Raw genomic sequence first — 13275 nt, forward strand, 5'->3', positions numbered from 1 at the left:
GATTTGAAAGCATCGCGAAAAATCGGGCCTTTGATAGAACAAAAAAGCGAAACCGATCACGACGAGCTGACCCCGCTTGTGAACGGGACAAAGGATAAAGAAAAAGAAGAAGAATTGGGCCTCATTGCAAAACCGGGATGTCTGGAGCTCCTTACTAAGGCAGCTTAGAACGGATACTGGTTGCTGCGCCGTTGATGATGATGAAATGCAAAACTGCGCCGTGTATTAGAAGCCTTGCGACGGTAGTCTTGATCATTGAGGCACTTACTGGAGAGAGCGGTTAGGCTCACTTGTGGATCTGAACATTATTACTATAGCATAGTCACGTAATACGCCCTGCCACATTAGCCAGGATTATATACACAGCGACTACCAGGAAATTTTCTTTGACCTATGGAGTGAATCGCAGGAAAAGAGATACGCAACGCTAGGCTAGCCTGGTGGGTGAACAAACTTACATTGGAATGTGTTTAGACCAGCCTGATATACTATCCACCTCCCTTCTACAACTTTTGTTTCTTATTCCACCCTCTACTTCTACCCCAAATTTCATGTCAATTGGTCTTGCCCGAGAGAATTAGCTGATTGAAAGTTTGAGTAACTAGACTAAGGAACCAATAATTTTGGACAGATGTATATGATTGAAACGTTTATAGAACCATTTTTATGATTAATCTCTGTATTTATTTCTGATAAATAGGACGGTATTGGAAGGGACTTGTAAATAAATACAAATATGCATTAATTTGTCCAAACAATCATTGCGGAGGGCCTCCTCGCACGGTTGCCAAAACATTCGCACCTTGCTGAGCAATTCCGAGTCCCTGAATGGTAGCATCACGAACTCGTTGACCAAGCTTCTCCTAATTAACGGAAACTTTTGTTAGTAAAAGATTATATTGCCATATTAAAGTACAGCTTACTACTGGCTTGAAGACTTTCTTCCACCAACTAGCTTCACTCTGACCAGCGAATGCAACAATAAGAATAGTAAAAACAACAAAAAGTTTTGAGAATTGCATTTTGATTGGGCCTTCAGGTAGTAAAAGCTACGAATCGGGTTAAGAGGATATACTATGAGGCGGAAGGTTAACTGATATCGGTCTTCCTTCAGTGCTGACTTTTATAGAAATCTATCATTGTGATAAAAAAGATTATAGTGAAATGGGAATCCCGATTTTCGGTAAATTTTTACATTATCTGCTTGAGACAATTTTGCAATTGTTTTTATGTTAACAGATAGCTACCCAATATACATCGGATAGATATCCTAACATGGATGGATGACTGATTCATAGAAAGTCAGGTGAATATTGATGAAAAATAGTGTATGCTGAGGCCTGGACACTCTTGCTCTTTAATAGGTACTGATAGTGTTAAAGACTTGCTAAGTTAAGGATATTTTCCGAACAAAAAATTTCATGAAGGATCAAAAAGAAAAACCGATCACTGGGCACTAGAATAAGCGTACAGGTGTACAGCTATACGGACACTAAAATGGGAACAGGAAGAAGAATATAATTTCGGACTAACGAGGTGCTGGCTACAATGTTCTTGAGAAGGCACACGGAAAAAACTAACTCTAGTGACGTTTGAATAGAAAAAAACTATTAATTTGATGCATTTTACGTCCCACTGAGGTAGTGGCTTCTTTGTGAGCTCGAGATTATTGTGTTTTTTGTCTTACACTCAAACCGATGAAAATCTGTGAGCCAGCAAGTTACGAATTACAATATTTTTTTGCAACTGGAAAGCTATGTCCGATTTGCATACGTAATGATGTATGGTAATGATTACGATTTGCGGTTATAGTATAAGGACAATTGAATTAATTTTTGGAATGTGCGTACACTCCTCGATTGAGGTATTGAGGGGCCCAGAATCCTTTCTTTCGGTAGCTTCAAGTTTTCAACGTGTGGGACCACCATATTCTGCATTCCGGGCGTTGGAGGATTTATAGCACATTTATCAAAAAGTTCTGAACTGGTAAAGACATCCACAAATACCGCATTATTCATCAAAATTGGCAATTGTCCGGTTTAGAGAATTCCCCATTGAACGCAACGCCCATATGACAACGTTTCATCCATTTCCTCCTAATATTCTTACACTCGATATTTGGTATATCCGTATTGGTCATCATTATGTATCTCCTTTTGGCTGCTCAAACGCTTATCACGTAGTGGTATTTTTGTCTCAATCGTAACGAGACAAATCAAATGAAATTTTCAAGGGGGATAACGGCAAAAATTCTTCAACGATGTTAGAGATGGGACTTTTTTATTTTACCTGCATACCCTCTTTATTCCCTTCTGTTGACGCTGACAAATCAAATTTTACCACCGTGATATCAAAATACTCCCCTTTGAAACGCTATAACTTTCAAAGGGGAGTCGGTCACCGGCGCGGTTTGAGAGAGAAACACTTTCACTCTGTTTTCTATCTGCAAGGATAAGTTTCCATTTAACGGTGTTAAAAAGGGGAGACCTTCGCCCTTCCTTTTTCATAACTTCTCTACCTTCTTTACCACGATGGTATCAAAAAATTTGATGAGGGACCATCAGTTTTAAGGATGGGTCATCGCCACGAGTTTAAAAGGGGCGCACTCCCTCTCCAACTGAAGATAGGGTCGAAAATTCAACTTTCACCGATTTATATAATGCACATGTGTACATATAAAATAACACTTCTTGTTCACTGTCTGGCATTCTGGAAAAAGTAGTTCTGAACACGCTAATTTTTCAATTGAAAACTACATGGATTATTTGGTTTCAACTATGATAATTTGCAATACGCTATTCATTGAACTAAGTAAGCCCATGTCTCGTCCTCAGTAGTAACTTGTTGAACGAGCTTTGGGTGAAACTCGTTGTTGCAAAATCAGATCAACTTTTAAAGTGAAAAAAAATCGAAAAGAGGTACACAGATGCACTCAACACAGCGTCACTTTCACAACTATTGACCAATGGGCTAAAATTTGGTGGGGATGTCAGTAGGAGATTGAGCCGTTTTCGAGCGAATTAAGTATGACAAGTAGACAGGCAGTCTGTGAGGAGTTGCAGGAACTTCCATCAGGTGATACGCAGATAGGGGGCATACCTACTGATTTCAAAAATGTGTTCATATACTTTCTTTTCAAACTGCTCATGGTGCGCGGACGAAAATGACTATAAAAAGCATACTCAGAATACAAAACCAAAATGGAAGATGGCAGAATAGGAAATTTACTGCACATTGGCTCATAACTTCAGTATTGACCGCTTTTGGGAGTAACCAAGTGGCTTCCTACCATTGATATCGCTCTGCCGAAGTGTATTACTGGTGGTCAACTTGGATCCCGTGGTATCTGGCGTTACAAGTGATGTATGCATGACAATGAGAATTTTGATACCCACCGTAATTATTCAAAATGGGCGACCACAGCAGGTATCCCATGACGAAAAAATAGATAGATTCGAGAGAAGATCCTTGAGTAGGAACTCTATAATTATATAATCTATAACACCTAAAATGGCAAAAGGTAAAAGGGAAAAGGTGAAGGGGTGTTTAAAATAATAATTTGGTCAAGACTGGTGATGAACAGAGTCTTGATCCGGAAGAACATACCACTTGGAGCGAAGATAGTTTATTTGGGCGAATTTATTTAGGACAAGCACAATGTGCAACAAGCTATTGACAACAGCGTGAGAACAATTAGGGTCGTTTATAATAAATTGCAGGAGAAATCTGTTCGGAAACTGGAAACTGGACGCTTCTGGTATAAAAGGTTTTGTTATTGCTTATACGACATTTGTTACATTTGTGCTTAGCTCGTAATGTGTATGAATATATTATGTCAGGCTATTCCCTTGGGTATGATACTGGCATTCAAAGTGTTAGATTGCACAAAAGCGACAAATTTCACCTATTATAACTTTGTTAGTAATAGTGCGAATGCTACCAAATTTGTTAGGATCATGACTTATATTGTATCCTAAACTAATGCATGATCCTAGGATGAACTTTAGGGTAATTACCAGTCCATTACTAAAAATTATATTAATATAATACTATACTATTAACCTTACTTGAGCAGCCATCGGTATGGAGGCCATTTTGGAGCCTAGACAGATGATTATTTTCCTCTCTTGAGTTAAGAGAATGGGTCCGTGGAAGAAATGATCACTTTCCAGCCCCGCATTCTTCCCTTTTGCATCAAATAAATGAACTGATGTCAGCTTTGGAGAGTACTGATCGGTACCTTACATTTGATACCCCACATGGCTGACTATATTCGGAGAAAAAAGATTTAAACCCGTCTTTTGCGTGTAAGGGACCCTTAAACCCAACCTGGAACAATGTAACTGACTGAATGCCCGGAGGTTCACATCTTCTTACCAAATAGCTCATTCTTGGCAGAGTTCGTGGGAGAAGCAGACTTACAGACAGACAGTAAACCGATTTTAATATGGTTTTCTTTTACATAAAACCTTAAAAAGAGTTCCCAAGGAATAGATGAAATCTATTGCCCAACAGTATCACAGGCAACCCAAGCGACACCTAATGACATTTCCATTGACTTGGGACCGTGTAAAAAAGGGGGATCCCTTAAGGGTGCCACCAGTCGTCAGAAACAAAACGTTTGGCGCATCGGTAGGTGAAGTGAAGTCTAAGGCAAAAAATGACAATGCCATATGCAGCGATATTAAAAAAAAATTTAAAGGTAATCCCGATCGGAAAGACTTAAGCAGGATTATCAATAAAATCCAAAGAACCCAGAAAGGAGGTCTCATGTTCGAGCGGTGAAGATTCAGCGTCGACAACGGTGATGGCTATCTTAACTAAGTTAAAAATTCAATGCCTGAGTGTGTTCCAAAAATATGAAATCTATATAGACAGTACAGTACAAGGATTTCAACGAAGTGACATCCAGAAACGAAATCTATACTGCTTTGAAAGAGCAATTCAAGTAAGAGGAATTTGAAAGAAAATCGTCATCTTAGAGAACTGATCTCACTAACGAGGTGCTTGGAATGAATTATGTAACTTTAGAAAGAATGCACTGATCGGTCGGTTGGGTGGAGAAGGTGCAGGGCATTTGTCAAAGAGTGCAATAACGAGACGGAACAGCAGACAGAACAGCCGAAGTGGCAGATGGCCAGAATTTAGAAAGCCCTTCACTACAATAAGAAAATTGCGTTTATCCGAATAGACATCGATCATTACAGGGTTGCTCACAATTTGCTTACCCAGAGCGTTTGCAAAGCCGAAATGGAAATTGCCATTACATTATAAATGAACCTTCAAAACCCTTGACGGTAAGGTATAGGTCAGATTATGATCGCCAAGCCTGGATGCCTGGTAAAGTCATAAATCTCACTTTTCTAAACCCTGCATTGGTATGTAACATACCATGACCACTTTAAAGAGAATTACTCTCACAGTAACCAGCAGGAGGTAATCTTGAAGAAGGAGAGAGTGAGGGCAGAAGGCCCACATGCCAAAGTCGAAGAGGACGCATGGTTCGCCTGTAAAAGCATTATCTGTGTAAAAATTCATGAAGATCTAGCTAAAGCAGCCTAGAAGACGAGCATCTCCATGGAGAAAGCTTTCTATATAACACAATGTATCGTAAAAACATATGACAAGTCCTTACAAAGAAAATGTACATTCTTCACCAGATGAGCCAACTACCGATGGAATAGTGAACTGAGTAACCTTCGATAGACTTGTCACCGAGCTAGACGAGTAGCTCAAATCGAAAAAGTGCAACGTTGGCTACCTAAATAGGCAAGAGCGAAAGATTTAGCCGACACTGTTCAGAGGCGGGCGTAAGCGTGTGGGGGAACATCTATAGAATAGCGATGAGACCGTTAATCTTTGTAGATCACGTGCCCTTTTTCCTTGCTAAGAATTATCTAGGGCTTACTCTCCTATCACGCGAGTGGCGCGGACGACTTCTGGAGATTCCTAGACTCAGCGGTAATTTCCCTAGCAAGTAGAGTAATAGGGAAGAACAAAGCTCCGAGCCTGAATGGCATACCGAATAGAATCCTTATCCTTGCGGTGAACTCTAGATCGGATAAGTTTGCTGAATTATTCGGAGCGTACATCTTGAAGGGGATATTTTTCGTATCATGGAAGTGGCAGAAGCTGGTTCTACAACTTAAGGCTAGTAAACCTCCATCTAATATGTTTTTTATGTACAATGGAGACAATTTTTGAGCGGATAATCTACAATAATTACCCCCAATTGGCAGTATGGTTTCGATAGAGCCAGATCAACTATCGATGTCATCAAATTGGTTACTGGCTTGGTCGAAAATTCAATTAAAATACTGAATACTGGCGAAGATCGAAGAAATGCATTTAATTCAGCCAATTGATTCATACGATAATCTCAGGTGCCGATTAGTACTCCCAGCTATCTCGCTATTATTATCAACAGTTACTTAGCGGAATGGTAAGGGAGGCTCTGGTATTGGCCGTCTACAAAAGACAATGAACGGCGTCTTGCGATAATGGAGACGAAAATGTTGCGTTAGACTAGTGGTGTGACACGTTTTGTTCACATCCGAAATGAGGATATCCGCGATCGTTATGGGGTTGCACCGATCGTGGAAAAATTGCGAGAGAGGCGTCTTCGATGGTATGGCCACGCAATTCGTGCTAACGGGAAAACACTTGCCAAGATTGGTCTGAACATCGAAGCTGATGGTAAATGACCGAAGGGCCAGCCGAAACAACGGTGGCTTGATACGCTGGATGGGGATTTAAAAGGCTCGATATTGCATCCAGATCAGGCATTAGATAGAGCCAAATAGCGAAACCGATCACGACGAGCCGACCACGCTTGTGAACGGGACAAAGGCTGAAGAAAAAGAAGATGATATATTACGACATGTTGTATCTTAGTACTGGCTATAGTTGTCGCTGAGTTGTATTTAAGCAAAGCAATCTACTGTTAAGTGTTGATTAGAAAGCGCTGGATTGATAATTGAGGGAGGATAACGGAAGTGGTTCTCATCACCAAAAGCCCTAAAAGAAATTATATTCGCAATAGAACTAGTAGCCATATTATCATCTTCTACTTGGCCGTGATGCTTCCGATGAACAATTAATCGAACCTATGGAGACCACGAAATATTTGTAGGGTTTTTCTTGCCAGGGTCGTGAACTTGCACATATATTACGTGAAATACTTTTCTTCTGTATCGGAGATAAAGAAATTCTAAAACAAAAGATCTATAAACAGAAATAGGGTAGTGCGTAGTCATTTGAAGGTGGAAATGGAAATGGATAGAGCACAAGTCATTTTATAAACAAATAACCAAACCTGCATTTAATTGATAACATCAATCGCCTATTTTATAATATTTATCGTGAGTTTATATAATAATAAATCTCATTAGGTTATTGGATCAGTCCGGCCTTGAAGTGAAATTAGAAATAGACAGGCGACAAGGTCACTCGTTTAATAATAATAGTATGCGACAAGCCCCCTTTTGAGATAAGATTTTATGACCTCAATTTTACAACTTCGTGCTTTGAGACGTTTGAAGAGGAAACAGTAGAATTGTTTTGTTTTATTTCCCGTCCAATCCCTGAAAAAATTGAAAAACAATTATGATATACATACAAGGCTTATTGAAATTGTCTCTTCATGTAATTATATATTGCTGCAACAACCGTGTATTGCTTTCCGGGATTTTTTCAACCCAGACTTAGATATCCAAAAGAAATTAAAACTGTTTAATATCTATGTTGATGTTCACCTAGCCAAGATAAAGAAAATTTCCCCAACCAGGTAGAAATCGGGGCTTTTTATCTTCTATATTACAACCATTTACGTTATCATCATTGAGGCTTTCTACACAACTATCAAATTGAAGTAAGAATGTTATCAGTTCACCTTCAGTATTAGAGTAAATACACTTAATTTAATTCTTGAATAACAAAATGAATTTCACAAAGCTTTTCGTTATCTTCATAACTTTTACTCATCTTGGTCAAAATGAAACTGGTTAGTGAAAGAAAGTCCACCAGGCAGTGGTAACTTGTACATGGGGCATCATATGACTAAAGGTATTCTCTTTTCAAAGAAAGATTGGCGATTTCGATATGCTAGTGTAATACTATTCAAGGAATCGAAAATTGTTCATATTTAAATTTATTTCACTATTTTAATATTTTCAGTTCATAAATTTAAATTTATATTTTATTTGCCGTTAATACATAAATTCTTTTATCGATTTTTTGGACCTAATATGAAAGCTTCAATGTTTCTTTAATTCAAACTTTCGTTGCTTTTTTGATTCGAATTAGAATATATTTGTCTACGAATGGTAAACTAAATTCATTCAAAAAGCGTTACACAAGGAGTCGACCATTTGGCCCCTGCTTTCAGAGTAAATCATAGCATTTGACGTGGATAGTTTCCACAATCCCCTTTAAAATATATCTTTTCTCCTTATGGATTGTTTGATTTCATAAGGGTACCTATTGGCTTTGTTGATCCTAGAATTATATTAAGACAGCATGCTAAAACTAGTGTTTTGATGAATTCAAAGTCTTCACTGCGATTTATGAAATCTTCTGCCAAATTCGACGAAATGTTGACCGGCCTCCTCCCCTTCATACCTACGAGCAACCGATTTGGACTAGCTAATTACATCAGGGTGCGAGCAAAGACCCCATATCCGGCTTCAATAAAAAAATATATATATATATAAATAAAATATAAATAAAATATAAATAAAATAAATAAAAAAAAACGACAAAAGTTGTTTACGGAGTATAACGCTGACATAATACAGGCTTCTACCAGCAAAATAACTTAACATGAAATCAAAACATTTAGTGAAGGAATCAAAGGCTTTTTCGTTATTATTTATTTACTGTCAAATATACCAGAAAAAATGGAAACTAACGTCGACGATTTTGTAGGCACTGGAGATTATGAGAGTCACTCTCAAGCAACTGTACAATCGCATCGTTTTGAATCTTGACGAAGAGTAATTCGATTTTTTTTACCATAGTCTAGTTAATCAAGGTATAAGTTAGGGTATCTTTTAAAACATATGCTTGTCATTTACATTTATAGCGCGTCAATTACACCTATGCGGCATCGCTCGCAGTTTGGTGAAGTGCACTTCAGCTCACCCCAAGGCTCCCCGAAATGGCCACACTCCTCCTCCTCTGTTCTGTGCTAAGTGGCTATCAGGCGACCGCTTGTAAGCTATCCTCGGAAAATGGGTTTCACTGCATGGCGTCCTTAATGTGCGACCTTGTGGCGCGGCAGGATTCGCAGCATTCGAAATTTATTTCGAATGTTGCGAATGCGAACAAATAGATGGCGCGGATTTTTCCACTTTGTAGGGCTTGCCACGCGAGTGGAGGACTAGCGATGAAAAGTGTGCCATGAGCTGGGGACAGAAAGAACCATATGGAGACAGATCGTTCTCTTCTGCCTCCAGCCTTAAACGATGATGGATCGCTCGCGTTGTTCAAAAAGTGTTTCCGTTATTCTTTCCTTTCTTGAATTATTTTCGATTGTTTGAATAAAAGTTTTAATTCGTAACGACGTCATTTGCAATTTGTGATTACTCCGTGCTCTGGTGTCATCGTGTTTTTCCTTCCAAATAAAATGGAATTACACTCGGAAATCGTTAAGCGGACTAATCTATCACCCACACGATAGAATCAGCATCAACACGGAATACACCAAGTAAAAACAGAAATCTCTGCACCCTTGATTTCTGTTGCGCAGAGAAGCTTGGACTTGGACGTAGTCGTGATAGGGAGCAGACTAGTGCAATCACACAACCTATCCACTGTCACTTCTACCTTTCGATCACATAGCGTACGGGCGACAGGCCAGGGTGCCAACCAAGTTTTTTGCTTGAAATAGTATTAGATGATGATTCCCGTATAGCAACACAGAAACAAGTCGGAATACCGGAAGCTCGCTTTTCAGGTATAAAGGTTTTGTGTTCATCTTATGTGAGAAACTTCAACGCACATTTTTCTGTCCGTATATAGCTACAAATCCAACATAATCCTTCATATTTTTCCAAACTACGAGACATACGTACTTAGTACAGCCATAGATATCACGCTCACCCTAAACAAACAAACTGCCTATTACCGAATACTGTACACATATATGCACGTATATAAATTGATCGTACCCATATTTCCGATTTACTTTTTATATCTATTTGAATTAGGCACTACCCGCAAAGTTCATTAGCACGCATCTATTATATACCTACATACACACATGTCTGGCTGACAAATAACTAAAAAACTAAAACAAAATAATTCTCTGCGACCCAATCCATAAGAACTCATTTCGTTGTGGTATTGACTAATTGATATGTGATGATGACGTCATGCAGGTTGGAGAATGCACGAAATTCACAAAAAATTGTAAAGTTTCACCCCCTATAACTTTGTTAATAATGGTTGGATTTTGTTCAAACTTGACCAAACTGTGCATTAGGTTCTTTATTACACGCATGCCAAATTTTGTACTTCTGGGATGAACATAAGGGGGGGTGCCGGGTAAATTTCTAAAATGTGGAAATATACTATTATTAACTTTATTTGTGCAGATATCGGAACCGGATATATTTTGAGGCCTAGATTTCGTAGAGATGCACCACTGTGATTTTTTTCAGATTTTTCGGTTGAATAGGTTCTGAGAATGAGACCTGTTACACTTTTTGTGGGTCATATTTTGAACCCTCACTCCCCTATGTTTCATCTAATATCAAATATTGAACCAGATTCGAAAAGTACTAATTAAGACCTTTCATTTGATATCCTACATGGCTACATTCAGTGAAAAAAAAATTTGCACCCTCCATTCACATGTATGGGGAGCCCCCCCTTAAACTTAACACAAGATGGCGCCACTTACTGCATGTAAAGGGATCACCACGTACTCTCACCAATTTTTGTGATAATCGGTTTAGTCGTTTCCGAATAAATCGGGTGTGACAGACAGACAGACAGACAGACAGACAGACAGACAGACGGACAGACGGACAGACAGACACCGTCTCGATTCTAATAAGGTTTTGTTTCACACAAAACCTTAAAAAGACTACAGAGTAGTATTAACGTGATGGCGTTGAGATGCGCCTAGTGGCATTCAGCTCGGTACCACCGTCGGTAGAAACGACGCCTCCTAGGTATGCACACAAATTGATCGACGACTTCGATGCTCTGTTGATTAATTCACTATATTAATAATGCGATCACCGATCAGACTGAAAACCTTAGTTTATCTTCCGTCTAACTCTACTTGAGTCTAATTCTAAATCTAAGAGAGTAAGGTGAGAGAGTAAACGGTTATCCTCAGTGTAGTCGAGGTATATGAGGCAACATGTCATCGTCCATTGAACTCCTCCATGTCCTCCGGACAAAGAAGCATGATGAAAGTCACCCATAATAAGAAGAAGTATATAATATGGGTGAGAATTGATACATGGGGAACTCCTCTTTGGAGCTCGAATTCCACCTTGTTGCAGCATGACACTTTGCGCCATCATTTGCTGTTCTGATAACAGCTATTAGTTTCCCCGGAATGTCCCTCTTGTGTATATCATGCCAGATAGGCCCATTGTTCACGCTGTCAAAAGCGTTCTCGAAATCAATGAGGAGCAAGTGAAGCGTAAATCCATTCCGAAATGATGTTAAATGCAGCAGCATCTGGAGCGGAGACCAGCCTGCTCTCCATCGATCAGCTTTCGAGATATTCTTTGATCTGCTCCATGATTAGTACAGCCACTATCCTTGCAATGCAGGGAGCACTATCCCCTTCTTTCAATCTCTAGGAAAGACCTGGGATTCCCAGCATTTCCGCAGGGGTGCCTTTAATCTCTTCCGTTTATCGAACCTATTCCACGATTTCGCAGTCAGTCGCGTCTTATGCCACCCCTTCGGGGTGTGGCCGACGACCTGCGAAGCACTTGAGAAAAGAGCTTTTTTGATCACAGACCACTGTTCATCGATATTCTCAGGCGGGTTACTTGGTGTATCTGTCGTCCGATCAGCAAGATAGCTCTTGCACTGTCGCGATAGCTGGATCGTACAAATGCGTCTCTCTAGCCCTGCAAGAAGTAGTGGACGCAACATCCTTTTCGAGGCTGATATCAGTGCCTTTTTTGTTGCGCACATCCAGGAGACAACTCCTAAATTTACTACTGATCGCAAAGTGGTCAATCTGGTTACCCATAGGGCGCCGTTCAGTTGAAACCCAACTGACTTTGTAGCAAGCTCCGTGCTTGAACAGTTTGCCACCAATTTAATGGTAAGGCGGTGGAAGTTGCAGAAATACAAAAACCTCCCATCATATTCGTTACGATTGTTTTTCATCACATGTCTGAGTAAGGTGTTGTCAGAGACCATCACAATGTTACCTTTAGGAAACTTCGCATGAACTACGTGTAGTTGGACAAAGAAAGCTTTCTTCTCCACTATTTCGGAATTCTCTATTAGTGCATGGCACTGTACAATGTGGTGCTCTTTGACCTGGACTTTTTTTTAACATTTAGTGCACTTGTAAGCATAATGCGAACACTCACGGTGAAAGTCCTTGTATTTCTTCAAATGTATTGTTCAAAATCACGATATGGTAAACCAGTTGGTGCTTCTAAGATATATAGGAATCAGTTCCAGGACTTTACCTTTGTCGATTCTATGTGTTTGCTTTCTGTTTCAGTTGCTCAGAAGCGTGGAAGTCCACAACACCGAACGTGTATGATTTGACGTCAATATTTTTCTAAGAATACCAGAATTGTTTAAAGAATGGTATCTCCGAACGAGCGGATACTGTCACTTCAAAGGCAACCTCAAATAGATAGTGACCTCAAGCTGTATGTAGTATGTAGGAGCAGTTTATTTTCCAACAGCTCTCAAGCACTAATTACAGATCCTAGCAATTGAATGGAAACTTTTTGCTCTTCCTTTTCAATAGGTTCCGAACTGGATTCATTGTTTGGTATTTGTTGGTTATTGCCGCTTTGGAAATTATCAGACTTATCTGATTCTGAAGAACTTAGATTTTCTAAGACACTTACGTTGTTTGATGCTATAATGAACAGTCTTATAATATTAACAACCCCAAAACGCAAAACGAGTAAGCAATAAATGTATCTTTTACCAACCTGCACCATTGTCTTGTAATTTTCTATACTTTTCTTCTCCTCACCTCCCCGTCGTCCCATCTTGACCCCAACAAGTTGCGTATCCTTTCTGGGAAGCATTGCATCGTTTCATGTGCAAGAG

General features: G+C 39.5%; 1 protein-coding gene across 1 annotated transcript; it reads right to left on the reverse strand.

Annotated features, from left to right (window-relative positions):
- Nucleotides 1-636: 636 nt before the first annotated feature.
- LOC119657589 (cecropin-like peptide 1) lies at nucleotides 637-1090 on the reverse strand. The gene is made up of 2 exons (XM_038064568.1): nucleotides 924-1090; nucleotides 637-863 (listed from the first exon to the last, which is right to left on the reverse strand). Exons 1-2 carry the CDS (start codon nucleotides 1020-1022, stop codon nucleotides 759-761), a joined length of 204 nt encoding a protein of 67 aa, XP_037920496.1. The 5' UTR covers nucleotides 1023-1090; the 3' UTR covers nucleotides 637-758.
- Nucleotides 1091-13275: the final 12185 nt, after the last annotated feature.

Source organism: Hermetia illucens, chromosome 5 (assembly GCF_905115235.1).
Source record: "Hermetia illucens chromosome 5, iHerIll2.2.curated.20191125, whole genome shotgun sequence".
In the NCBI taxonomy this organism is placed as follows: Eukaryota; Metazoa; Arthropoda; class Insecta; order Diptera; family Stratiomyidae; genus Hermetia; species Hermetia illucens.

Bases quoted from the DNA above. Each gene is read 5' to 3' on its own strand.
- LOC119657589 (XM_038064568.1), bottom strand. From the start codon at position 1,022: ATGCAATTCTCAAAACTTTTTGTTGTTTTTACTATTCTTATTGTTGCA. The intron at 864-923 runs GTAAGCTGTACT...TCCGTTAATTAG, and splicing joins AGAAAGTCTTCAAGCCAGTA to GAGAAGCTTGGTCAACGAGT.